The sequence below is a fragment of the Carcharhinus amblyrhynchos genome, chromosome 11 (assembly GCF_965287045.1).
Source record: "Carcharhinus amblyrhynchos chromosome 11, sCarAmb.v2.hapA, whole genome shotgun sequence".
Classification (NCBI taxonomy): Eukaryota; Metazoa; Chordata; class Chondrichthyes; order Carcharhiniformes; family Carcharhinidae; genus Carcharhinus; species Carcharhinus amblyrhynchos.
Genome location: NC_137334.1, coordinates 78635371 through 78660594, shown reverse-complemented (window position 1 = coordinate 78660594; position 25224 = coordinate 78635371). Strand labels below are relative to the sequence as shown.

At 41.2% G+C, this 25224-nt stretch overlaps 1 protein-coding gene across 1 annotated transcript; it reads left to right on the top strand.

Moving 5' to 3' along the window:
• The first annotated feature begins 7360 nt into the window (after nt 1-7360).
• rnd3b (Rho family GTPase 3b) lies at nt 7361-24614 on the top strand. The gene is made up of 5 exons (XM_080199403.1): nt 7361-7664; nt 7963-8050; nt 16641-16750; nt 21341-21475; nt 23380-24614. Exons 1-5 carry the CDS (start codon nt 7521-7523, stop codon nt 23629-23631), a joined length of 729 nt encoding a protein of 242 aa, XP_080055529.1. The 5' UTR covers nt 7361-7520; the 3' UTR covers nt 23632-24614.
• The last annotated feature ends 610 nt before the right edge of the window (nt 24615-25224 follow it).

Here is a 25224-nt window from a genome sequence, read left to right as displayed (position 1 = left end):
TGTCCAAGTGCAAAACCAAAATGTAATCTTAATCCTCTAAGAAGCAAGGGCAGCACAATGGCACAGTGCTTAGTATGGTGCCCTCACATCACCAGGAATCGGGGTTCAATTCCGATCTCGGATGACTGCCTATGTGGAGTTTGCCCCGTTCTCCCTGTGTCTGCATGGGTTTCCTCCGGGTGCTCCGCTTTCCTCCCGCAGTCTGAAGATGTACAGGTTAGGTTGATTGGCCATATTAAATTGCCCCATGGTGTCAGGGGGATTAGCAGGATAAATGCACTCATTGATCAAGCTAAATTGCATTTAGAATGACACTTGTCAAGTAAATTATTAGACAGCTAGGTTGTACATCATTACCATAGTATTCCTGATTTCCAACGCAAGATCTTGTTAGTTAATTTGTAATCTTCCCACTCTCTTTACCTCTATGAACTGACGTATAATCTACAAACAGGTGTTGCCTCATTGGCTTCTCTGTTATTATGATGCTGCCTCTACCATCAATGTTTCAAAAACAGGTTACCCCATTTCATAATTGCAACACATTGGCAGTGATTCAGAAAGGAAAAGAAGAGCTACCAAAATAACTTGACATTGTCTAATGGGTGGTGGAACCTTATTATAATGGAATCAGTAACAAGCTGAATCAATGAGGTCATTCCTATCTAAGAGAGAGCTCTGAGAGCCTCCAGCTTATTGCTTAGGTTGCAAGACGGCTTCACAATCTGGCCCCTCCTGAAAAGTAAAATGGAGGAAGGGGGGGTGCTTATTTCTGCTTTCCTGTGAATTTTAAACAAACATTAATAAAGCAGATACTGCCAATGTTTCCTGGGAAACCAGGGACCTTGCAGTGTGAAAGCTGAACTAACACCAGTTGAAATGATCATTAATCCAGGTGGCGAGAACAGTTGTCACTTAAACAGCACAGGTTCATTTATCTCCCTTTTAATATTAGATTTGTTAGTTCTTTCAAGCCAATTCTCTCAATTATGTCACAACCAGACATCTTTTCAACAGAATTATTTTGAATCAGTTGAAACAGATCACCAACAATCTGTCCCGGTCCCTCCATGCCGACACTATACTTAAGAAAGCCCACCAATGCCTCTACTTTCTCAGAAAGGTAAGGAAATTTGGCATGTCCACTGCAACTCTCACCAACTTTTACAGATACACCATAGAAAGCATTCTTTCTGGTTGTATCACAGCTTGGGATGGCATCTATTCTGTCCAAGACTTTAAGAAACTATAGAGGGTCATGAATGAAGCCCAGTCCATCACACAAACAAACCTTCCATCCATTGGCTCTGTCTACACTTCCCACTGCCTCGAAAAAGCAGCCAGCATAATCAAGGACACTCCCTCCCCCCGAACATACTCTCTTTCACCTTCTTCCATCGGGAAAAAAATACAAAAGTCTGAGGTCACGTACCAACTGACTCAAGAACAGATTCTTCCCTGTTGCCATCAAATTTTTAAATGGACCTACCATATATTAAGTTGATCTTTCTTTACACCCTAGCTATGAAAAGGGGGAAAAAAGTGTAGAATTTCAATGGGGTGCAATTGTCCATTGTAACGTCAGTGGAAAATACCCAGGGAAAATGGCATACAGTTCATCTATATAATTGGGGAAAACCCTCGAGAAATTAATGGTGATTTAAATTCGTAAAAAATATTTTCCTCTGTGATCCTTACGATGGCACAGCTAGTACTCACTAACTGTAAATGGCATGAAAACTTGTGCTTGACTGCACATGGACAAACAAATGGCATGACAAAAAATTTCCCAATGTTTGTGCTACATGAAGTGTGAGATAATATTTGATTTTTATTCAATAAATTGCATTAATTTCAATTAACAACACCTGGAACTTTTAAGAAAACAGGAAAAATGATGCCCATCTAGATTTCTTTCTATGTTTAGTCAAGAGGTCACAAGGATATTTATTGTACATTGAATTACTTATACACTGGACAATGTTATCAGGGGAAATCACCATCAATCTCATAGCAATTGCAGGTATGTTTCTGTCTTGGAATACAACACACCCTGCCTTAGAGAGACATAGGCAGGGCTTGTGGAGTGAGTATTATTCCATTCTCATCATTTACTTTTGCCACTGGTTGGTATTACAAAACATTTGAATTTGGCAGTCAGTCAGATCACTTGATCTGACTCTCCTGAACTGCCAGTGAAATATAATTACAAGAAAATGTGGCAACATGAAACAAACACACAGACAATTTATTTACATTCTTTTTTCTCCATTTCTTCTTTGTCCCCATTGTCCTCATGGAGCTTTCATGAATTTAAATGACTGAGCTGCCTGTTCACGGCTACCGTATAAATAATGTCCTTACAGCTGAAATAGTTCAGTTGGTAGATAATGGGGATTTTAATCCCAGGGTCATCGTAATAAATCCTACATTTAATAATAATTTAGATGTGGACATCTTCTGCCATCACTATCCATAGCTTCAGACTACAACATGCATGTAAAAAGTACATCTTGCAACAGTAACTCTGACTCCCTGAGTGAATTGTAATAGTGCAGTACTGCTAACCAAAACTAATTTCTCCATGTTTGAAGGTACATTCACCAATGTTAGGGCATAGGAAAATAGGGATACGTAAGAGGCCAGAATTGGGGAAAGCAGAGTTCTCAGAGAGTAGTAGGTTTGGGAGGAGGTTACGAAGATAAAGAGGGCCAGGACTGTATAGGGAATGTAAAAGAGGTGTGATAATTTTAAAATTGAAGTGCTGCTGGACAGTGGGACATTGTAAGTTGGCAGCCACAGCAGTGATGGGAGAACAGGTGCTGCGAGTTAGGATATTAACAGTGATTTTTTGGTTGAACCCGGTGATTATACAGGGTGAAGGATGGGAGATTACTAAATGTAGGACAGCATTCTCCCCACGTCTGCATGGGTTTCTTTCGGGCGCTCCAGTTTCCTCCCACAGTCCAAAGATGTGCAGGTTAGGTTGATTGGCCATGCTCAATTGCCCGTCAGTATCAGGAAAATTAGCAGGGTAAACGTGTTGGGTTACAGGGTTAGGGCCTGGATGAGATTGTTGCTGTTGAAAGCTCAATGGACTGAATGGCCTCTTTCTACATTGTTAGGATTCTATGATTCTATGATTTGTCTGTCACCCTAACATGCATTGTCTGGGGAGCAGATCCATATTCAGCTAGATAAGAGGATGCTGCTACGTTCAGCTATTGACAAACTGCATGTCAAAGAGCTCACTAATTTCTAACTGAAATTAATTTATTTTAATTTGCATTTGAAATGAAGGCTGATGGGTAAAGAAGGTTACCATCTAACATTCCTCTCAGCAGATGTTGCTATCGGTGCCAGTGCTAAATACTATGTATTAGAATATGAATTACAAGTGAGAACCACAAATAACAAGTGTTTATCAGATTGATGCTATTTTAATTGAAGGTACAAGAGAAGCATTAAACAGGGAACATATGCCAAAATATAAAACATCATAAAGATTTATGACCTAAGATGATGCATTAATGTTTTCCCTTTCAAGAAAATCTTTGTTTGGTGATGCGAATATTCCATCTAATTGTGTTCTAGGTGTTGCATACAAGATCAGATGTACTGCAAGAGTTTCAGCAGATTGCAAGTACAGTAGTGAAACTCACTTACTAAAGGCCAAGCTTGCTACAATCCTCAGTGACATTACTTGGCTGTGCAGTACAAAGGGATCACTGCACTGTCAGAGGTGCTGACCTTAGTATGAGACCTTAAGCTGTAGTCTTGACTGACCTCTCAAGTTGGCGTAAAAGATTCGATAGCACTATTTCAATAAGGAGCAAAGGAATTAGAAACAAATAAATATTGATGCCACGTACCACCAGGGATCTGTAGATAACACGCACCTAAGGCCTTTTCATCATCTAGATGATAGGCGGCATGGTGGCAAGCATTGCTGCCTCACAGCACCAGGGACCCAGGTCCAATTCTCAGCTGGGGTCACTGTCTGTGTGGAGTTTGTATGTTCTCCCGTGCCTGTGTGGGTTTCCTTTGGATGCTCTGGTTTCCTCCCACAGTCCAAAGATGTGTGGGTTAGGGAGACTGGCCATTCTAAATGGCCAGTTTAGAATGTGTTGGGTTATGGGGATAGGGCCTGGGTGGGATTGAGGTCATTTCAGACTCAACGAACTGAATGGCCTTCTTCTGCTCTGTATGATTCTATAACTCTATGACCTATTCCTTTCAGAACGCTCAAACTCGATTCTCACAATGACAAACAGCCCCTTATTCATTTCAGAAATGGCAGAAGTGCCTGAAAAGTCCCAACTCTAAGCATGACACCGAACATTTTTTTGGGTCACGTTTTATAGCATGCATGTTTTGCAGAGGCAGCTGCCTCCAGTCATCATGTTTTGGTGTGTGAAATACAACATGCACAGATTAGTTCTGGTTGGAGTAGGTCTGAACTTTATGGAAGCCCTCTGGAGAGATAGGGTACCCCCTCCAGCCATTGGCTGTAGAGGGTTGGGGGTTCATTTTTTAAATTTTTAAAAATCCATCCTTAAAGTTACAAGGCCAATGTTCAATGTGTGCCAGACACCCTAGCAATGACTGTAGCACTACATTCTTCACTCTCTTGTTTCCTTCTCTATGAATGGTATGCTTTGTCTGTATATCATACGAGAAACAATACTTTTCACTGTATGTTAATACATGTGACAATAATAAATCGAATCAAACCCAAATCCATTCCTTGCTTGTTCCAAAAACCAAATTCAAAATCAAATTAAATCCAATTAATGCCCCCACAAGAGGGACAAACAAGATCCAAGCTGGCAGGATAAACCCATTCTGGGATTAATCTGCTGCTTGATCTTAGTCAAGGGTTCCTGCTGACAAGAAGTTCAAATACAAGCTTTGCCTCTTAACCTAACCATTTGTCACTTTGTGTCAAGTAGTGGGCTGAACCAAATGCCAGGGTGTTGGAATTGTTTTTATAAAAAAAATGTACATATAGGGGGCAATTCTCCGATCTTGCCCGCGGGTGGGATTTTCCGGTCCCGCTGCTGTGAATGGCGATTTGGCCGAATGCCAAATTCTCCGTTATCGCCGGCAAACCTGCGAGACGGACCGGAGAATTCAGGCCATGAAGTGAATCCACCAATTTTAGTTTTGAGGGCGGAGTGCTGGAAGAAGAGGAGCGGTTTCCTCCAATGGTGAATATAAATCCCTCCTCTGTCCCTGAGGCGGATATTACTGTCTGGTGAGCCGTCACTGGGAATGTACCTTCCACCTAAAAAAATGAGTGAAAAGAGCTGGTCGTTTTACTGATCTGCCTGATAGTTGTCCAAATGTAGTGAGGGAGCGGCCCAGGGAGCGGAATCCCAAACATAGCCTCAGCTGGTCAAACTTTGCATATGCTCGCGTCATGGAAATCATACAATTCATGTTCATTTCCTCGAAATAGATAATTGAAGGATTGCAGTCTTTATTGTTCCGCACTGGAGTTTAACAGCGGGGAATTTCCCTGGCACTCTGAGTTTCTGAATTGCCAGAATTGTTTAATATTTGCATAAAATAACTAGCTCTTTTGATCTCGCCCTCCCTGACCCTATTTTTTAACGCTGTTTTACTGCCCTGTTTCTCTGTTGTGTCTTTCTCTCTCTCCAATGTTTGTGTTGGTATTTTGCAATATCTCCCAGCCGAATACTAGCAGGTCTCTCTTTACTGGCGTTAATTTTCTTAACACGTGTTTATATTGCCTTGCTCTTTCTCTCCCTGTCTAGTTAACGGAGCCTCCGATTAGCTGCGTTCCCTTCCGTCCCCCAGGCTACAGAGTAGATCTTCATCGGGACTGAAGAGGGCGACAGTTCAATGAGGATTTTTTACTCATTGTCTGCGGGGAGGAGGGGGAGATTTCTGTTTGCCCTTTTTCCAGCACCGCACTGTGGCATTCAGAACGTGTCCAGACAGACCCGTCACTCCTGCCAGCCGAACCTTGCCCTCCGCTTTCTAACCCGAAACTAGCACTGTGTCAACTTGTCCGGAAAATCTGCCTTTTCGGCATGAAAAGGTCAGCCCTGCTGAGATTTTCCAGCATTTTCTGTCTGTGTTAGGCTCTGAACCCGACCTGTTCCCCGTTTCAGACATTGAGGCATTTAATATGTATCTGCAGCATTTTCTGATTTAAAGAATATATATAATTATTTCCTTCAAAATCATGGGACCGGTCGGCACAACTAGAGGTTTTACACGTCCAGACTTATTATTAAAAGCAGCATGACTGGGAGTGAACGAGTATTTCCTATTCGGAAGAAATGACTGCGCACAAACAGTCTCTAACCTGCTCACGCTGGGGCGGAGAAATTACACATAAACACCCTTTTTAAAGGTGGGGATTATGTGAAGGTAAGTTCATTAACATTACAATGCTAACTCGGTGCACAAGCTTCCGTAGGTTGCTATCGCGGAGTCTCTTTCCGCATTCAGAATGCATCTTGCCTTGTTACAGACAGGCACGTTGTTTCAATATTCTGCATGCCCCTATCAGCCCCTCCATGACATTGCTAAATTAAGGGCGCAACACTGCGGATGCTGGCTCCGTATGTTGCTGGCACTCTAGGAGGGTGCTTTGGACTCGAAACGTTGAGTCCGTTCCTCTCCACAGATAATTCCAGCCCTGCTAGGTTTATGCAGCATTTTATATTCTCTGTCTGAACTGTTGAGATTACTGATGCAGATTGAGAGTTTACCCAAAGCAGTCAGAATTGAGTCCTTATAAGGGGATAAAAAGATGGAAGGGAGTTTTGGGATGTTAAGCAAGAAAATGACTATGAAGCTATGCCGAGTGTGAGGGTAGGTCGGAAAAACGGGAAAGAAACGGGGATTTTGCAATTACAACATTGCGCTGTGAACACTTATGTGCTGTCAGAGATATACCCTTGTGCTGTTGCGAAAGGGAAGCTTGGACTGAGGAGAGGTGGTTTTATGTTAAAGAGGCTCCCCAAGAAGCCAATGGGAATGCTCAAGGTCTCCGTCACAATGGACTAAGAAGCCAATCAGAACTCGGGAGAGGCGTGGAGCCAATCAAATTCTGAATGGGGGTTGAGCAAGCCCACCAATCAGTGCGGGGGTAGAGACTTTCATTGATAGACTGATTTGGGGGGAAGGGGGAAGAGCTGTTGTAGTTCTCAGCCTTGCTGGCTAGACTGGGGAGACTGAGCCTCGGGACCACACACTCCGGCAGCCTCTTAGCAAACAGAAAGAAAAGGGGGCAGGCCGCTCGTCGCGCCGCCCTAGTACCGCCCCTACCTTCTCTCAGATGTTATATTAGGAGGTGCGCGAAGCCTGAATAGGAATAGTTGTAGGCACTAGCAGCCAGTGCAGTGTTTAGGGAGAAAGGCAGATCCAAGACCTTCCCGGAGAAACCAGCGCATCATCTTCCACTTTTAACCCGGCTGTCCATTTGCAATCCGGCGCGATTTCATCATTATCATTGTTCTGAACCCCCTTCCAAAAGCACGTCAATGAAGGAAAGAAGGCCAAGCCAGAAGCTCACCAAAAACGCAATGGATAATCAAACCGTCAAATGTAAAATAGTTGTGGTGGGAGATAGTCAATGTGGAAAAACCGCTTTACTGCACGTTTTTGCTAAGGATTGTTTCCCAGAGGTATGTTACCGGATCTGATTGCGTGCTTGGTGTTATAATAATTAATGCTATTAGGATATTTCTAAGAATGACACACATTATTTTGTCATTTTAACTACGTTTTTCGCATTTACTAGCCCAGTACTGTTAATCTACTTTCACAATGTTTAGGGATTTTTGTAATGAATTAATTTTGAAGTCACCGTCTTATCGTTGTTGGCCGGAATTGTTACACGTGCGCTTGTTTCAAACACTTTTTTTTAGATTCTTGTGATTTTTTTTCTGTTGTGTAATCTATTCTTCCGTTCTTTGTGTCCAGAGCTATGTGCCCACCGTCTTTGAAAATTATACAGCCAGCTTTGAGATTGAAACACAAAGGATAGAATTGAGCCTCTGGGATACTTCAGGTAAGGAAGATCCGGGAATGTTCAATTTTCCTCTTCACCCGAACCAGCACATTTCTCTAGATTCAAAACGGGGAATCCAGCCTTGCTGGATTTAGGCAGCAACTTGGGTGATTCCTTTCTGTAACCTGGTCATTTACAAACCAGTGCATTACTAACTACACACCTCCGGCTGCTGGTCAATAGGATGGTTTGGGGGACTGATTATTACTTCAAGTACATTTTAAGCACCTTTTTTTAAAAAAAGAAAAACCCACTCCACTCAACAACAGGGGTTGATTTTTTTTTTGAGCCTCATTGTTTGGCAATTGACAGAATGGCTTATTCAGTTAAGAATCGGCGGGATTGCTTCTCTCCCAGGGCAGGTAAATCTCTCTTCCTCCTCCCCCATTGCTTTTTAATAAGGAGAACTTTAAAAGGGAAATCAAGAGCGTCCCGCCGAGAAGTGGGGGGCGTTATCCCAGCCACGGGAGTTGTCTAGGTTTCAAATCAAAGGCTGGGGAAACTGGGGAATGTGCTTTACATTCCTTTCTCGGGTTCAAACACACAAAAAATATTTAAAGGTTTCAGCAGGAGGGGTGGGCTATATTGGAGAGATACTTGTTTCTGATTATATTTTATGAGCCTTGAGTGTTTATATGAATACATTTTGTTCTTGTATATTGACACGAGTAGATTCACTGATGTAAAGATTTAATTGTATCTCATGTCACTGAAATCAGTGGCCCCAGGATTCATACATTAAACTTCTTGTGTCCATATGATGTACATGTTAAAATGACAGTAAATTCAATTCCACGCAATAATTATATTACCTTTTTTGTAGAATTTTTTTGACGCTTCAAAAAAACGATGGTTCAAAAATCTCAACGTGCCGACAACTTTTCTTAAAAAGCCGCAAAGTGGCCAGTATCTAGAGGCAAATCAAAGACGGGAATGGGGGTGATAATTGCCCTCATTCCTGCCACCCAGGGTGTTTGATTGGCACAAGCCTCTGCAAGCAATCAGCCGTTTTGGAAATGTGAGCTAACGGTGCTGGAATTTTCCCTTTCCAGACTGGTATGTCAGGAATTGCGTTTGACAATCCATGGAGCATTGTCCGGAGCCCGAATCGGTCTCGCTCTTCCTCTCTCTTGCTACCAAGAGGCAAATAGAAGAGAATGTCGCCCCCTAGACAAACCAGTTATCATTTCGACCTTCTTTGCTCGCACAAAGGAGATGTGAACTACAGGAATCACATTTACACCACACTTGGTCCCTATTCCAAGGATAAAAACAGAACTGTGCACCATACAATTTGTTCATTAGGAGGGAGATTTTTTTCTCGCCCTCAACACTGGATGAACACATTTAGTATCTATTAAATTGGATCCGTTTTGAACAGTGATAGTATTGTTGAAAATATGCCAGCCATTCGACACTGATATTGAAATCCAGACTGTAGTAATAAATTATATTGATTAAAATTGACTTCCTCAAAACAGTCGCTTCTGCAAGCTATGTATAACTAAATAGCTAACTACATATCATGATGTTTCATCACGATTAAAATCTTAACAGCTAGCTGTGTGAAGAGAACTCAGAAAGGCACTTGACTAAAAATAAATCATTTTTGACTATAAGCTGCCTAGGAGACCTCTATCTTGGCACCCTGTTCTGAATTTTAGACCAAATAGACGTGCCATATTAAATAGAGTGCTTTGATTTTAGTGTCCTCCCTATTGGAACAGAAAACACTTATTAAAATAGGGTGGATTTAAAGAGCTGTTCTACTTGTTTAAAGCTGATTGTATAATCATCCTCATCAAAGTGTTATTTTCCTTCGAGGAGTCATGAGTTGGGAATATCAATGCTTTGGGTATCCTTCAACTACACTTAAAATAATAAGAGCTCTTCCAGATGATATTCAGTTGTAATTGGCTGGATTCTGTTGCTGCTTCCATGCAGTTCTCTGGGCCACAGTGTTGCCATCATCGGCCAGTTAATTACTTCACCCTCTTAACTGTGGTGGGCTTGTAAATTAGTTATCTAACTCAAAATGCAGTAATTATTCCCTACTGGAGCAAAACAAAGGCTTTCAAACAGGTTTGGAAACCTCAGGCAGTGGTTACTTTTATGACACTTGCTTTCTAATACCAAAGCCATGACTTGGTCAGGAGACTGGAATTCACCAGGATCATGAGATTTCTGCTTAAGTTAACAAAACATTGACAATAAATTGTTACTCCACTGCTATACCAATAAGTTTCAGAGGTCCACCATTGATGATGAAATTGGTCTGGTTGATGTTTAAATGAAACATTCCTTCATGTAAATACACCTGTCCTATGATTCATAGATGGAAAATAACCCTCTCATAGAACACGACACTTCTAAATTGCTGTTAAGCTCCTAATCAATTTATATTTGTTTTAAATGTTTTGAGAATCCAGTATGCAATAACATTCTTTGAGTCGTAGAAATAGTTGAGAAATTTAATGTCTGTGGTGTGCTAATGAGCAAATCTAAATGAGATTTTTGCCTAACTTGGCATTATAAATGATTCAATTACAAGAACCTTGAGCTGTGATTGCCAAAAAGCTTAGGTAACTGATCTGACTATTTCTTGTCTGCAATTTGTAATCCTTGCATAACCACTTTTTTTTCCCCGAGGAAAAAGTATTTATAGTGATAGATTTGCTAACAATATTTGTACCTTGGAACATAGAGTTATCATTTTACTCTGGAAATTGTAGAGAAATGCTATTATGCATGTCTAAGATTTCAAATGGTGTGCACATTAATCATACTGAATAGAGCATTGGGATTATATTGCTAAACACTCAACTTACCCAGCAACTCATTTTGTCCTGTTTGTTTGAGTATAATGTTGAAAAATGTAATAATGGTTCCAGAAAAAAAAGTTCAACCAGATGGTTGGAAATATGTAATAGGCTATGCATAACATTCTTGATAACTAGAGAACAAGAATTGAAACTTGTATTAAAACCTCGATTGACTTGGTGCAGTTCAGTGACAGCAGCTAATTACTTTTAGAAAAGAAGTTCAAAGATTCTGTGCATGTCGAGATAAACTTATCTTGCAGACAGAGTGCAGTTGTTTGATCACTTATCTTGTTTTAACTAGACCCAATCCAAATCGATATTCTCTTATCCAGTCCTCCGGCAGGAAGATATCTGAAAAACACATGAGCCCTATTCTATCTGATCTCAAATAGGGTGACTGCTCTGTTGATGATGGGGTCTACTGAAAATTCTTTGATCTTCAATCCTCTCCAGTAATTAGCCAGTGTGTATCATCAAACATTTTTAATTTTGACTGCTTAAATTAATATTTGTGTGCCTTTGTAAATGGATTGCACTAAAATTGTATGCACAGTGCCTGCATGATAGCTAAAGGTAGTTTGGAGATCTTCAATACTGCATCATTTATAGCTGTGCTACCACTTTCATCAATATTGGTCCTAATTCTCCACAGTAATGTTTCTTTCAGTGCTTTGCAGGGAACAGATGCTTGAGCTCATTTGCCTCAAAACTACAACTCCTGCACCCATTGAACCCAATTCGAATGAAATACAATGAATTGATTTTGGAAGGCTTGCACACTGATAACTAGCCACTCTTGGTTAATGATTGGGGCACGATTCCATAAACAGCCTAATGGAACGTTGCATTTTCCTAACCAAGGTTGAGAGACAAAGTTACCTAAATATGCTAGCATGAATTTCATAAGTTGCAGCTGAAGCTCTGGGCAGAGAAGAAGTTGAGCAAAAATGAATTTCCGTCATGGACTATTAGACCCTAATGACGTGATATGGTATGATTTCAATGTGACTGTAATCTTGCGTAAACCTAGAGTGAAGGTGATTTATTGATGACAAAGCTTGTGTGGAATGCTAGACCATCGGCATTACCCTCCACTTGCTCTCTCTCTTTAATTTGTTGTTGCATAGTTGATGAAACTTCAAATCACAATTATAAATTTATGCTTGATTTTCTTCAACTTATTGCTTAGCCATTTTGTAGGCATAATTGCTACATTATGGTTCATAAGTTGTTAGCTAAAAATGCTCCTTGTGTCTTAAAGTATATGTGGGAGGAGATGCTTTTGAACTATTTTCACTGAAGTCCCAGGTGAGCGAAACTTTAAGCTTCCATTAGCTCAACTGCTGCATTGCATTTTAAAATCTCATGTTTGCACAATAACAAGAGTTACCTGAATCCCAGTTCTTCTTTCTGATCATCAGTGGATTTTTTTTTTTGCCCCTACCCCACTCCTGGTATAGCTTGAAGAAATAAACAAGCATTATTTTGTTCCCCCTGACCTGTAATTTGATTAAACACAACACAGTAGGTTCCTTGCTTCTGTAAATAAATTGTCTTTTGCTAATTTGAACCTTGCCAGTGCCCTTTCATCAGGCTGCAAGAATTCAGCTCGAAGCTTGGAAGATGACAAAAGAGGCAGTGAGAGATTATAAAGTATTAGTGCAGACCAATGTTCCTTGGATTATTGAGTCCCTATTTTACTTTCTTGCTAAAGGCGTTTACAGCAGCCATGTGCAACCGTGTTAAATGCAATTCTCAGGTGATTAGTCTGAAAGAGCAGGCAATATTTTCATTGTATCGTTTAATTTCACACTGGAACATCTGCGAGGCTTCGGAGTAAATTAGCTTCTGCTTCACTGGGGAAATTCAAACAATGCTGCATTTCCAGCTGGAAAGATTGGATTAATTAACGAAGGGGGCAAAAAAAACTGTGAAATATATTTAAATGATGAACTAGGTAAAATAATGCAAGCGTTACACCGAAATGAAGAGCTTGAGATATCTCTCTGGAACATATTTCACCCAGCCTTTGAAAATGGAGTGTTGCTTTTTCTAGAATGTGTCACATTGATTGCAGTTGGTTGATACCCAAGCACTTGTGCAGATCACTTATATCAGGACTGATCAGTAGCAAGTATTGTATGATTTGGAGGGAAACCAGTGAGAAGCCCACTGGTACTGACATCTCTACAGCCTAGTCCCTTAAAACTGAGCATTTGACTTGATTCACAGGCCTAAGAGACTCTCCTGATCAGTGGTACTCTTATTTGAATGAACTGAGCATTTGGCCAAATTCAATTCAGTGTAAAGGATGATTCTCATTCCCAGTGGTTGGCATTCTGATACAAGTTTATCTTTACAGCTCATGCTCCAGTGTATCAATGCAACAGAAGCTCCATTCTGCCTGTCACTGATCTGGTGAAGACTGCAGGAGGACCAGACTGAATTAGAAAATAAAATATTTAATTGAAATAAATTGTCAGCCAACTGGATGCGGGAGGAGATACCTTGACATCTATCAGTGTGTGTTTCAGATGCTCAGTTCAATTGATTTGATGGGTATTGCAAATGTAAACTGCAATGCGAGGAGCCAGCAGTATTTACCAGGAAGCATACGTGGAAAGGTGGTTGGGCGGAGGGAAGGAATCCTGGTAAAATGGAAAGGCAGATCAGTCAGACACTCCTGTCAACAGCCAATAACTTGCCTCATTTTAATGTGCTTTCTAAGCCAAATAAATTAAGCTGATCCTTTATGCTAAAGTGATACTGGTCTTTTTAGAGCTTGACTTCATTGAGATTGCAGTCTTTCATCCTTCACCCATCCAAGTGCTTCAGCAAATACTACACTCAATTCCTCCAGTAAATTAACCCTTTTTATCACTTTTAATAAAGTCACTTTATTGGGAGAAGGTTTAAATACCTTTCACATTATGTAAGTACAGTTTTAACCATTCAGGTGTAGAATTCCAAGCTGAAATCATTTGGGGAGGCGACGGTCTAGTGGTTTTATTAATTAATCTATTAATCCAGAAACTCAGCTGATGTCCTGGGGACCAGGGTTTGAATCCCACCACAGCAGATGATGGAATTTGAATTCAATAAAATAAAATCTGGAATTAAAAACCGTTGTTGATTGTCAGAAGCATCCATCTGGTTCACTAATGTCCTTTTAGGGAAGGAAATCTGCAGTCCTTACCTGGTCTGGCTTACATGTGACTCCAGAGCCCAGCAATGTGGTAGACTCTCAGCTGCCCTCTGAACAAGAACAACTAGGGATGACCAATAAATGTTGGCCAGCCAGTGATGCCCATGTCCTATGGGCGAATTTTTAAAAAAAACTCAATAGGTATCATGGCATGGCCAATTTTCACAATTCAGTCTCCTGAAAAGCCCAACCTATGTTTATTTAATCGAAGTGGCTAAGTTGGATTGGAGAACAAATTCTTGAGCTGTTGGGCTTCATTGGGGTTGTAATTACTGAGGGCAGTGAGTTAGACTGGCTTCATTGATTTGTCAGACCACGTAGTAAACTTGTCAGCTGTTCTAAGGTGGTGACTCTGAACAAAGAAAATTACAGCAGAAAGTTACTGACCATGCTGCCCAACTTGACTAAAACCCCCTCCCTTTCCAGGGATCATATCCTTCTATTTCCATTCTAGTCATGTATTTGTCAAGACGTCCCTTAGAAGTCACTACCATATCCACTTCCACTACCTCCCCCAGCAATAAGTTCCAGGCACCCACCACCCTCTCTCTTTAAAATAAACTGCCTCATACATCTCCCTTAAACCTTGCCCCTTGCACCTTAAACCTGTGCCCCCTAGTAATTGACTCTTCCACCCTGGGAAAAGCTTCTGACTATCCACTCTGTCCATGCCTCTCATAATCTTGCTGACTTGTATCAGGTCGCCCCTCAACCTCCATCGTTCCAGTGAGAACAAACCAAGTTTGTCCAACCTCTCTTCATAGCTAATGCCCACCACACCAGGTAACATCCTGGTAAATCTTTTCTGTGGCCTCTCTAAAGCCTCCACATCCTTCTGGCAGTATTGTGCTTGACTCAATGCAGCATGCAGAGTGTTTTTTTTCCTGAATAATCGTTGAATATTCTTTATTATTGGAATAGTCAATAGCTGTGCAAGGACTGGATTAAGCTAGCTGCAGATCAGTAGGCTGTAGAGTTGCCAGCAAGGTTTTAGTCAATGAACCTGTTTTCTTCCAGTTCCTTAGGTTACCAACAGTATTTAGAGCAAGATAAAACTACCATGATTGCATATTGGGAGTTGGGGTGGGGGGCGGGGTGCATAGCTTTTAATTATTTAAAAACAATGTACTTTGAATGTGATTTGCTTATTTTAGTTACAACATAGCACTTTTGCTTTCAGCCATTTTAAAGGGTCAGTGATAATATTCTTGACTCTGAAACAAACTCCTCCCACCCCCAACCCCAAAATGTGATGATCTAGGCTGACATTCTAGTGCTAGATTGAAGAAGTGCTCACACTGAGGTGAAGGAAGAGTTGTTATACCAATAATTCAGTCACGTAACACCCTTTAACAAAGTAAAAATTTCCCAGAGCTCAGTGGTTAGTGGCTAAACGCTTAGGTGCCAGTGGTGAAGTGAGTTTTAAAATCTGCAATGCATAGGAGGCCAGATTTGGAGGAGTGCAAGAGATACAGGCAGGGGTGGAGAGGAGTTGTCAGCCTGGAAGAGATTATACAAATGGCTGTGTAGAGGGACTTGAAAATAAGGATAAGAGTTTTAAAGCTGAGGTGTTCTCAAAATGGGCATCATTGGGTGAATGAAACACGATGCATGTTAAAGATATAGATGGCAGGGATTTGGAGGCTATGAAAGATAGAAGGCCAACCAGGAGAGAGTTGGGATAATCAAGTCTTTAGGCAACAAAGAAGTGAGTAGATGTAGCTAGTCTGTGAAGAGAAAGAGTCCTTTGAGTGCTCTGCTCAACATTCATCCCTCAGCTAATATCACTAATACAGATGGCCTATTTATCTTGGCTTAGATCAGATCATGCTGTTCTCAAATCAGTTGCCGTCTCTGCTTGAATTAAAAGTAGCTTGTCCACCCTGGGGGTATCCCTCCAGGTTTGATCATGTGACGTGTGCAAACATCACTATTTTATAAAGCTTGGCCCTTGCTGCTGTTTGCCTTAACTCGGCCTTGCTCAATGCAGCTGCTGTATGAGAAGCTCTTGAAGCAGGAAGTTGGGGAAGGGTGTGGGGTGGGGCATGATGACATCACTGAGCTAGGAGACTTGTGCAGTGTTGGCGTGCAGTGAGAAATCTAAAGGTGACAAATCTTCCAGGCTGGGAGCAGCAGTGCCCATCGATTCATGCCTCATTTCAGAAGTATTTCATCACCTATTAAGGGATCCTGGCAGGTTGTGGTACATGTGATAACAAAATAGAGTTATCATTCTTTTAAGTGGCATGAATTTGAAGGGCTGTTTTCAGAATCATTTGAAGGTAGTGCAGATTAACTATTTTGAAAGCTTTAACGCAATTTTGACACATCTGTTTATGGTGATAAATGTCCTGCATTGAGCATCCAACATACATTATTCACTTGAGCTGTCTACACGTTACTACTTTAAATTATGGTGCTTAAAATGAGTTGCCAGGGGAATTCTATAGATACTTCCATGAGAGATGGAGAAACAAAGAATACCAAAGATGAAACTTTACTTGTTATGTCATGCTTTTGCATGATTTGTACAACTGACAGTTTGGATTTCTTTTGCGCACAGGATCCCCCTACTACGATAACGTCCGACCACTTTCCTACCCAGATTCTGACGCTGTTTTGATTTGTTTCGATATAAGTCGTCCAGAGACCCTTGACAGTGTGCTTAAGAAGGTAGGTGCACCAAAGATCATGTTTCATTTCAACACAAAAAAAGTTTTAACTTTTGATCGGGGTGGGGGGTGGGGCTGTGGTTGTGGGAAAGATAAAAAAAACTTAATTTAATTCCATGAAGTAGTTGTCCATAGAATCCCGACTGCAGAAGGAGGCCATTCAGTCCATCATGTCCTGTAACCCCACACATTTACCCTACTAATCTCCCTGACACTAGGGTCAATTTAGCATTGCCAATCAACCTAACCCACGCATCTTTGGTCATACTGTGTAGAGGCTCCACATGTTCACTCCTTCATGCCTCATTTCCTAAGTGGAATTATATCCTCAACCACTTTCACCTCAAAATTCTTTGTTCACCAACTCGTTTTCTCTTTTTCTTTGTTGAGTAAGCCGGTTGTGCAGGAAACCCACCCTTTCGGTATCCTGCTTGCTATTGTTTGTTGGCTATCTTAGGGCAAGTTGGAACAGTCTCTGAGAGCATAACAGTATCACCTTTTCGGTGAGCGCGTTTGCTTTCAGCGTCAAAGAAAGTTCTTGTTAAATAATCCCTGCCCTGATATCCTGACTTGCCAATGATGTCACAGATTGGACGGCACTCCCTGGAAATGAGTCCACCACCACGGAACATTGTGACGTACTATAATTTCAACGCAAACACTTCTGCCCTCAAGCTATAGCAGCTAATATTTGGAAGCACAAAACAATGAGATCAAAAATATCAGTTCTGAAGGCAGATGAGCACCTATAAGATTGTGTGGGAATTCTTCGCAATAAGGATACTGCCCAAAGACATTTTTACTCCCTTATAACAATTTAAATGCTGGTGGTGTGTAGGTGTTGACTTCTCTATAATTATTTTGGTGTTGTATTACAGTCAATCACGAATCATTAACTGCCCCTTTTAAGTTAAAATCAATAGTAATAGCAGATGCAAGCGGAAATTAATGAATTTAAAATTGGTTTTCTTCCAATAATGCGGATTAAATTTGAGCAAGAACTGAGTGATAATTGCAGCAGAAGTCATGGTGAATGCAACAACCTTCCGTTCAGGTTATTGCGCAAAGGCGGCAGCTGAGCCACTTTTAATAAACCTTCGAATAATAGCTTTGCGTACATTGCTTCGCATTCCTGCTGCCGGAGGGGCTCCTGTATGTTTGCAGTCCTGAGTACAGCTGCGGACTTTGACTCGTTGCAGCACAAGATCAGTGGCTGAGTCACTGGGACGGTGCGTGCTCTGCCAAGCCTGCCTGTCAATCTCCAGTATCGCTGCAAAGGGAAATTAGTGTCAGGGAGGTAGGACATCCAGCATTAGAACTGAGCAGTAGCTGGCACATATTTCCAGAGTTATTAAACCCCTTGGCTGTTTACTCAGCCTTTCAATTTTAATTTGCTATGTCATACTTCTGCACATTTTGAACAATAGAGATATGGAAAGTGAAGTTCTAAAATTACAACCAAAATGTCCAATGATGAGGAAAATAAAGACCATACAAGATATAAGATGTTGCAACACTTGTCCTTTTTTCCCTTTGTAAAAGGGTGGCAAGTGACCTTCTGTCTTTCCATGGATCTGCCTGTTCTGAACATGTTTTCAGAAGCTGTACTTTATGCCATTATTGTTCTCTTTTTGAATAATCTTCAATGGAATTCAAAAGGATATGTTCTCACAGGCTGATGTGCAGCCTCCACTCCTTCTCGCATGTGTCATTTTGTTCTTTTATCAATCTAAATGGCACAGAAACTAATGAAACAAACATTTATTTCCCCTCTGCTTGTCTTTCACCTGTCCTTCACGTGAATTTCTGAGAGAGTTTGGCAACTGTTCCTTTTTTGTCAACCAAATCCAATTTCACGCAGTTTGTCTGAGATAAAGGCCATCTTTTGTGTTTCTAGATTGATATGTGGGGACAGGCAGTAACACAGACTAGAATTATTAGCACACTGTGAAAGCCTGAGCTAGATGAGGGTTTGAGCCAAGTTTGAGTTCATTGCTTTAACTTGTTAACCCATTACTTTGTCAGCAGGGTACCTTTAGGAATGCAGTACATTCATATCCACTACTGAACTGAAAATAGCACACAAAGGGATGTTAACTGCTCAGTGATTTGTTTAAAACCCTTTTTCTCTTGGTAAACAGTCCAATTCCAATGTGGAAAGGACTAGCACGGTGGATTGTAGTGAATGGGATTTTGCGTTTTCCCCCTTCCTGCCAAGTTAGTTTGCTTATTTGTCACAAGTAAGGCTTACATTAATGTTGCAATGAAATTATTGTAAAATTCCCTAGTCGCCACACTCTGGCGCCTGTTTGGATCAATGCACATCTCAGATTGAGAGGAAACCGGAGCACCCGGAGGAAACCTACACAGACAGACACAGGGAGAATGTATATATTCCACACAGACAGTGACCCAAGCCAGGACTCGAACCTGGGTCCCTGGTGCTGTGAGGCAGCGGTGCAAACATTGTGCCACCTGTGCTGCAGTGTGTTTTGCAGAGGTGGTCCAACATTGGCTGGCAGTAGGTCCCATTGCTGTCAACATGTTTCCCATTGTTGGATCCTGCAGTGGGGAGGTCACCATCACTAGAGCTGGAAGATTCCAGCAATAGGAAGAAAATCCTGCCCCATTTAACTGGGCTGCTGGATTTAATTCATTACTCGGGTCATTAACACATCATTTGTAGTAGAAAATCACATTTTGACCTTACTAATGGGGACTATAATACTGATTGTATAAAGATTGTTTTTTTGTACTCAGAAATTTCTTCTTCCACCCCATTCCACAGCCTACATTTCTGGCTGAACCGGACATTGTAACCAGTGTCCTATTTGATCCTTGGCTGTGGTTCTGACCACCCCCCACATGCTCCCTATCACAAACTGCCTGCTTCCACCTCTGTGATATCTACTCCTGCTTCAACTCATCTTCTGTTTAAACCCATGTCCATGCTTTAATTATTACCAAATTTGACTATTTCAATGCTCTTCTCCCAAATTCCATTCTAAATCTGAACTCATCCAAAACTCTTTGGTCTGTACCTTAATTTTCTCCAGGCCCCAGTCTTTGATCATGAGACTAGGCCAGCTGACATACATTGACTACAATTCATCAATGCCTTGTGTTTTTAAATTCTCATTCTCAAAGCCATTCATGGTCACAGCTCTCTCATTCTGTAACTTTCTCCAATACTAAACCCTCTGAACTCTCTCAAACTATTCCATTCCTCCACAATTAGCCACCAGCCCCTAAACTACATTTTTACATCCCTTGTACAACCCTTAATGCCTTCACCTTAGAATCACCAGGGTGAATTTTTCCATTCCGTCCATCACAGGAATAGTAGTGAGTCAGGGACGGATAACGGAAAGGTTCATTGACCTCGAGTAGGATTTTTCAGTTTCAGGGTGAGGGCGGCCAGAAAATCCAGTCCATAGAATCCCTACAGTACAGAAAGAGGCCATTTGGCTCATTGAGTCTACACTGATAACAATCCCACCAGGGTCCTATCCCCATAATATCGTGGATTTACCTTGCTAATCCCCAGGACACTAAGGGGCAATTTAGCATGGCTAGCCAAGCTAACCTGCACAATTTGGAGTGTGGGAGGCAATCGGAAGAGACTCATGTAGACATGGGGAAAAAGTGCAAACTCCACTCAGATCTTAACATTGAAAAACTTGTCTTCAGTGATCTTGGCTTTGGATTTTCAAATGACCTCCATTACTTTCTCTCTTTCTCTTTCCTGTTAAGATGTTCCTTTTTAAAAAAACTTTAACCAAGCTTTTAGTCACCTAATTTCTCCTTGGTTTTGTGTCCATTTTGTTTCATTCCATTGGTCCATTTATGTTAAGCTATAAGGGGAAATTTGCCCAATTGAAAGATGCTGTTTAAATACAAATTGTTCTTGTTATAGACTCCCTACAGTGCAGCAGGAGGCCATTTGGCCCACTGAGTTGGCTCTGACCCTCTGACAGAGCATCTTGCCCAAGTCCTTTCCCTGTAACTCCACACATTTACCATGGCTCATCGATCTAATCTACATATCTCATCAAATACATGATTTTGAACGGTGTGCTTGATGGAATTCCATTTCATTAACAACAGAAAAGCACATCTGTAACAATTATCTTTCCATAATTTGCAAATAGCTAATGAGCAATTTAAATATATATGTCACTAAAGTTCATTCAAACAGCTGTGCATTGTTCACATTGAGGTTAAAAGATTCAATGAAAATTGACTTAAACTGACTTGCTCACGAGGCATATCTGGCACTAGGGCCTGTGGTGTTATCTTGTCTGCCCTTGGGTGATTTACAGCATAACAGCTCATTGTTGTATTCTGGTAATGAACACCATGCTGGACTCTTGATATCATGCATAATTAAACACTCTTCTATTCGGAGAGTATGCCCTTAAGTGTTAACGTGCTGCCTGTTGCCTTTACTTGTTAAATTACGCTTTAATAGCACTTTGTTTACCATGTCCCCTAAATACATGCTGTGACCATGAGCAGAAGCTTTGAAAAGAACTGGACTTTAATTTCGCACAAAGCCTCATTATCTTTTGTTTCCTGTTTTTTTCCGCAGTGGAAAGGTGAGATCCAGGAGTTCTGCCCAAACACAAAAACCTTGTTAGTCGGCTGCAAATCTGATCTGCGCACAGACCTGACAACCTTAGTGGAACTGTCCAATCACCGCCAGAATCCTGTGTCTTACGATCAGGTAGCTATTTATTTCCATTACTCAATGGCAGCCATTGTGCTGGTATAAAGGAATGAGTTGCTGGTCTGCTTCTCAATTAAAGTGTGCATTTGACACAATGGAAGAATGAACCCAGAATCCTTGTTGCATTTAACTGAAGGTCAATCAATAATGAGATTTTGAGATTTGATTTATTGTCACGTGTATTGGGATACAATGAAAAGTATTATTTCTTATGCACTATACAGAAAACATACTATTCATAGAGTACATAATGGGAGAAGGAAAGGCGAGGGCGCAGAATATAGTGTTGCAGTCATATCTAGGGTGTAGAGAAAGATCAACTTAATATATGGTAGGTCCATTCAAAAGTCTGGCAGCAAGGAAGAAGCTGCCCTTGAGTTTGGTACGTGTTGATAGATTTCTGTACCTTTTTCCTAACGAAAGAAGGTGGAAGAGATAACGTCTGTAGTGCGTGAGGTAATGGAGTTGCATCTACTCTTAATTGTTCAGGACAGAGCGACAGTGGTTGGCGCTGCTGCCTCAGTGCCAGGGACCTGGGTTCAATTCTGGCCTTGGGTGACTGTGCAAACTGCACACAAACATTCTCCCCATGTCTGCCTGGGTTTCCTCTTGGTTCTTTGGTTGCCTCCCACAGTTAAATGGCTGTGCAAGTTGGATGGATTGGCCATGCTAAATTGTCCCTTAGTGTCTCAAGATGTGTAAGTTAGGGGAATTATTGGAGTAAATAAGTCACGGAGGCAGGGTCTGGGTAAGATGCTCTTTCGGAGAGTTGGTGCAGATTCAATGGACCGAATGGCATTGGAAGAAAAATGGAGCACCTGAGGAATCCAACATTCTACCTGCCACCTCCACGCTGCCCGCCAAATGTACATGTAGCTCAAGGATAATAGCTGTACGAATGTTACCTTTGGTTGTGTAGCTACCACTTTTCCTGCCCCTTTTGGGGGGGTTTTGCGGTAATAGTAAAATGCACAGGCACGACCTTTTTGGCCATTGATGCCCTGCTACCACTGCCACTGAGGACAGAGAATTTGGCACTCAGCCAAATCTCCATTCTCTGCAAAGGAACCAGAAAATCCTGCCAGTGTGAACAACTAAGATTCTTCCCCATGTGTTTCAAGATAGAGACAGCAAGGTCCACATCATCACAAAGAATAAAACTCAGCCTGAAGAGCAAATTATTAATTTTCTGACCAAGTTGTAGCTCAGGAATTCTGTGGCTGTAATTTCTTTGCGTGACAGTCAGGTTAAAATCTTAGCAAAAATCCTCATGACAGACCATTCATAATGTGATGGTCCTTGGAAGTTGCAACTCACATTCTGTACTGAACAGAATTTGTTAGTACCCTTGTCATAGGGAGGGCCCTGGTGTGAGTGAAATATATCAAAAAGCAACACCAGTTCCCCACAACAAGGGATCCCATTGTGGATGTGAAGGCTTATGTGGCCAATGCATGGTGCCACATGCGCATTGCCCAGTGGTGGCTTTGAGTTTCAGAATATCATATAGAAACTTGCCCAACCACAGGTCTAACCAAACAATCAAACTATGGAATTATTGCAAAGTCATAACTATGACAACTTCCCTCTCCTGGCTCCCATGTTAGTTGGTTCTCTCTCCTCAGATACTATTCCCCTCTCTCAAATCTGAGAACAGCCTCTCTTCAGAAAAAAACTTGATTATTCCAAACTCATCACATTCCAAATGAACTGTGTCAATAAGTTAGAGACAATATGTTTTTGAAATCAGCACTTCCACTGATAAGTTTGGCAATGCAACCTGTGTGATTATTCAAGATTTTTTTAATTAACATTGAGCTTCCAACCATTTCTTTCAGTGTTATGATGTCTTTGTGACAGTACCATTGATTCATTATTAATCGACTGTGTTGTCTACTCAGGGTACCAACATGGCAAAGCAGATTGGAGCAGCGACATATATAGAATGCTCATCGTTGTCATCAGAGAACAGCGTGAGGGACATTTTTCACGTGGCAACGCTGGCTTGCGTGAACAAGCCGAACAAAAACGTCAAACGCAACCAATCAAAGCGAGCCACAAAAAGGATTTCACATGTGCCCAGCAGACCAGAACTGTCCACAGTGTCCCCGGACTTGCGGAAGGACAAGGCTCGAAGTTGCACTGTGATGTGAGGATGGTGGGGTTTGGGGGAAACGGATGGAGACAGTCAGATGAAGTTACAATGATGTGGAATGAAAGGCTTTCTTGACAGAAAACGAAAGGACCACGCACAGTGCACAGCATCATTCACATACCAACGTGTCTCAAATAGCCTTTGAAAAGATATCCTCCACCATTTATGTGCGGGCGCCTTGGGGGTTCAGCAAGCGGAATGATTTGGCCTGAAAAAGCTGGATGTAGATGCGATCATCGGAACCTGTGAGAAAGATAATCTTATGAACCCCGGAACTCCTAAGAGATACTAGGTCAAAAGACTAGAGAGGGCCTCGAACCAATAATGGGCACCAGAGCTTGTTAGGTGGGGAGAAAAAAATTTTAAAAATCAAGCAAAATAACAATTGTACTTCATTCTTGAAGTTTTTTTCAGGGATGCTGTATTTACAAGGACTTGTGGTGGGGGCAATATTGTCCAGATAATACTGAACATATAATGAGCGCTGTAGTTGCACTTTGTCCATCATCATTGCAAAAGGTCATTCCATTGAACACCACTAAACAATTGGTTTCTTCACTAAACAATGCTTTATGATTGGTGCATCATGATGCTTTAGGGTGGTATTATATAATGGCTGGCAACATTTCTCTGTATTAGGTATTGTAAACTTAAATTATAAAATGTTTTCAAAAACTGTAGAGCGTCTTACAATTTTTTTTGAATGTTGAAACTTGTAAGTCCATTCTAATGTTTTGGCAGTATTTATTGAAGTATAGTATTTTTTTCTTGGAAAATGTAATCCAGTATTGATGTAAATTATTGCAATAATTCTTTGTTTTAAGAACCACCAGTTAGAATTATTCAAGCTGTTTATAATAAGCAGACTGTTCTGTACCTGATCACTAAACTGTATTTTTAATCTGAGCTTATTAAAGCTTGTGATCTATTACAAAGGATACGTATTTCTTTGCCAAATAAAAACATAACCCCTCTCATCACTGCAATGATTGTTATTTCTGCATTTTCTTTTGTTGATCAGACAAGTTTAAGTCAAACAGGCCTTGCTATGGAAAGAGACGAGACAAAGCTGGTTCATTCTTCTGAAAGCAGAATCTGAGTGCAGAAGGAGGCCATTTGGTCCATTGAGTCTGCACCAACCACAATCCCACCTTGGCCCTATCCACATGACCCCATGTATTTACCCTAGCTAGTCCCCCTGTCAGTAAGGGGCAAATTAGTATTGTCAATATACCTAATTTGCACATCTTTGGACTGTAGGAGGAAACTGGAGCACCTGGAAGAAACCCACTCAGACATGGGGAGAATGTGCAGACTCTGCATAGAGACCCAAGGTGGGAATTGATCCAAGGTTCTGAGGAGATTGCAGAATGGTGTTCAAAATGATGAAAGGTTTTGAAAAAGTAAGGAGATGTTATTTCCAGTGACAATGTCTTGTAACTGGAGGTTGAAGATTTAAGGAATCACCAATTTGTAATGGTGCAGAAACGTTGAAAAGAGGAGTATGCCATTGAGCCTCTCTGCCATTCAGTAAGATCATGGCTGGTATTCTATCTGAATGCTGTGTTCCCTGCAATCTCACCATGCTCTT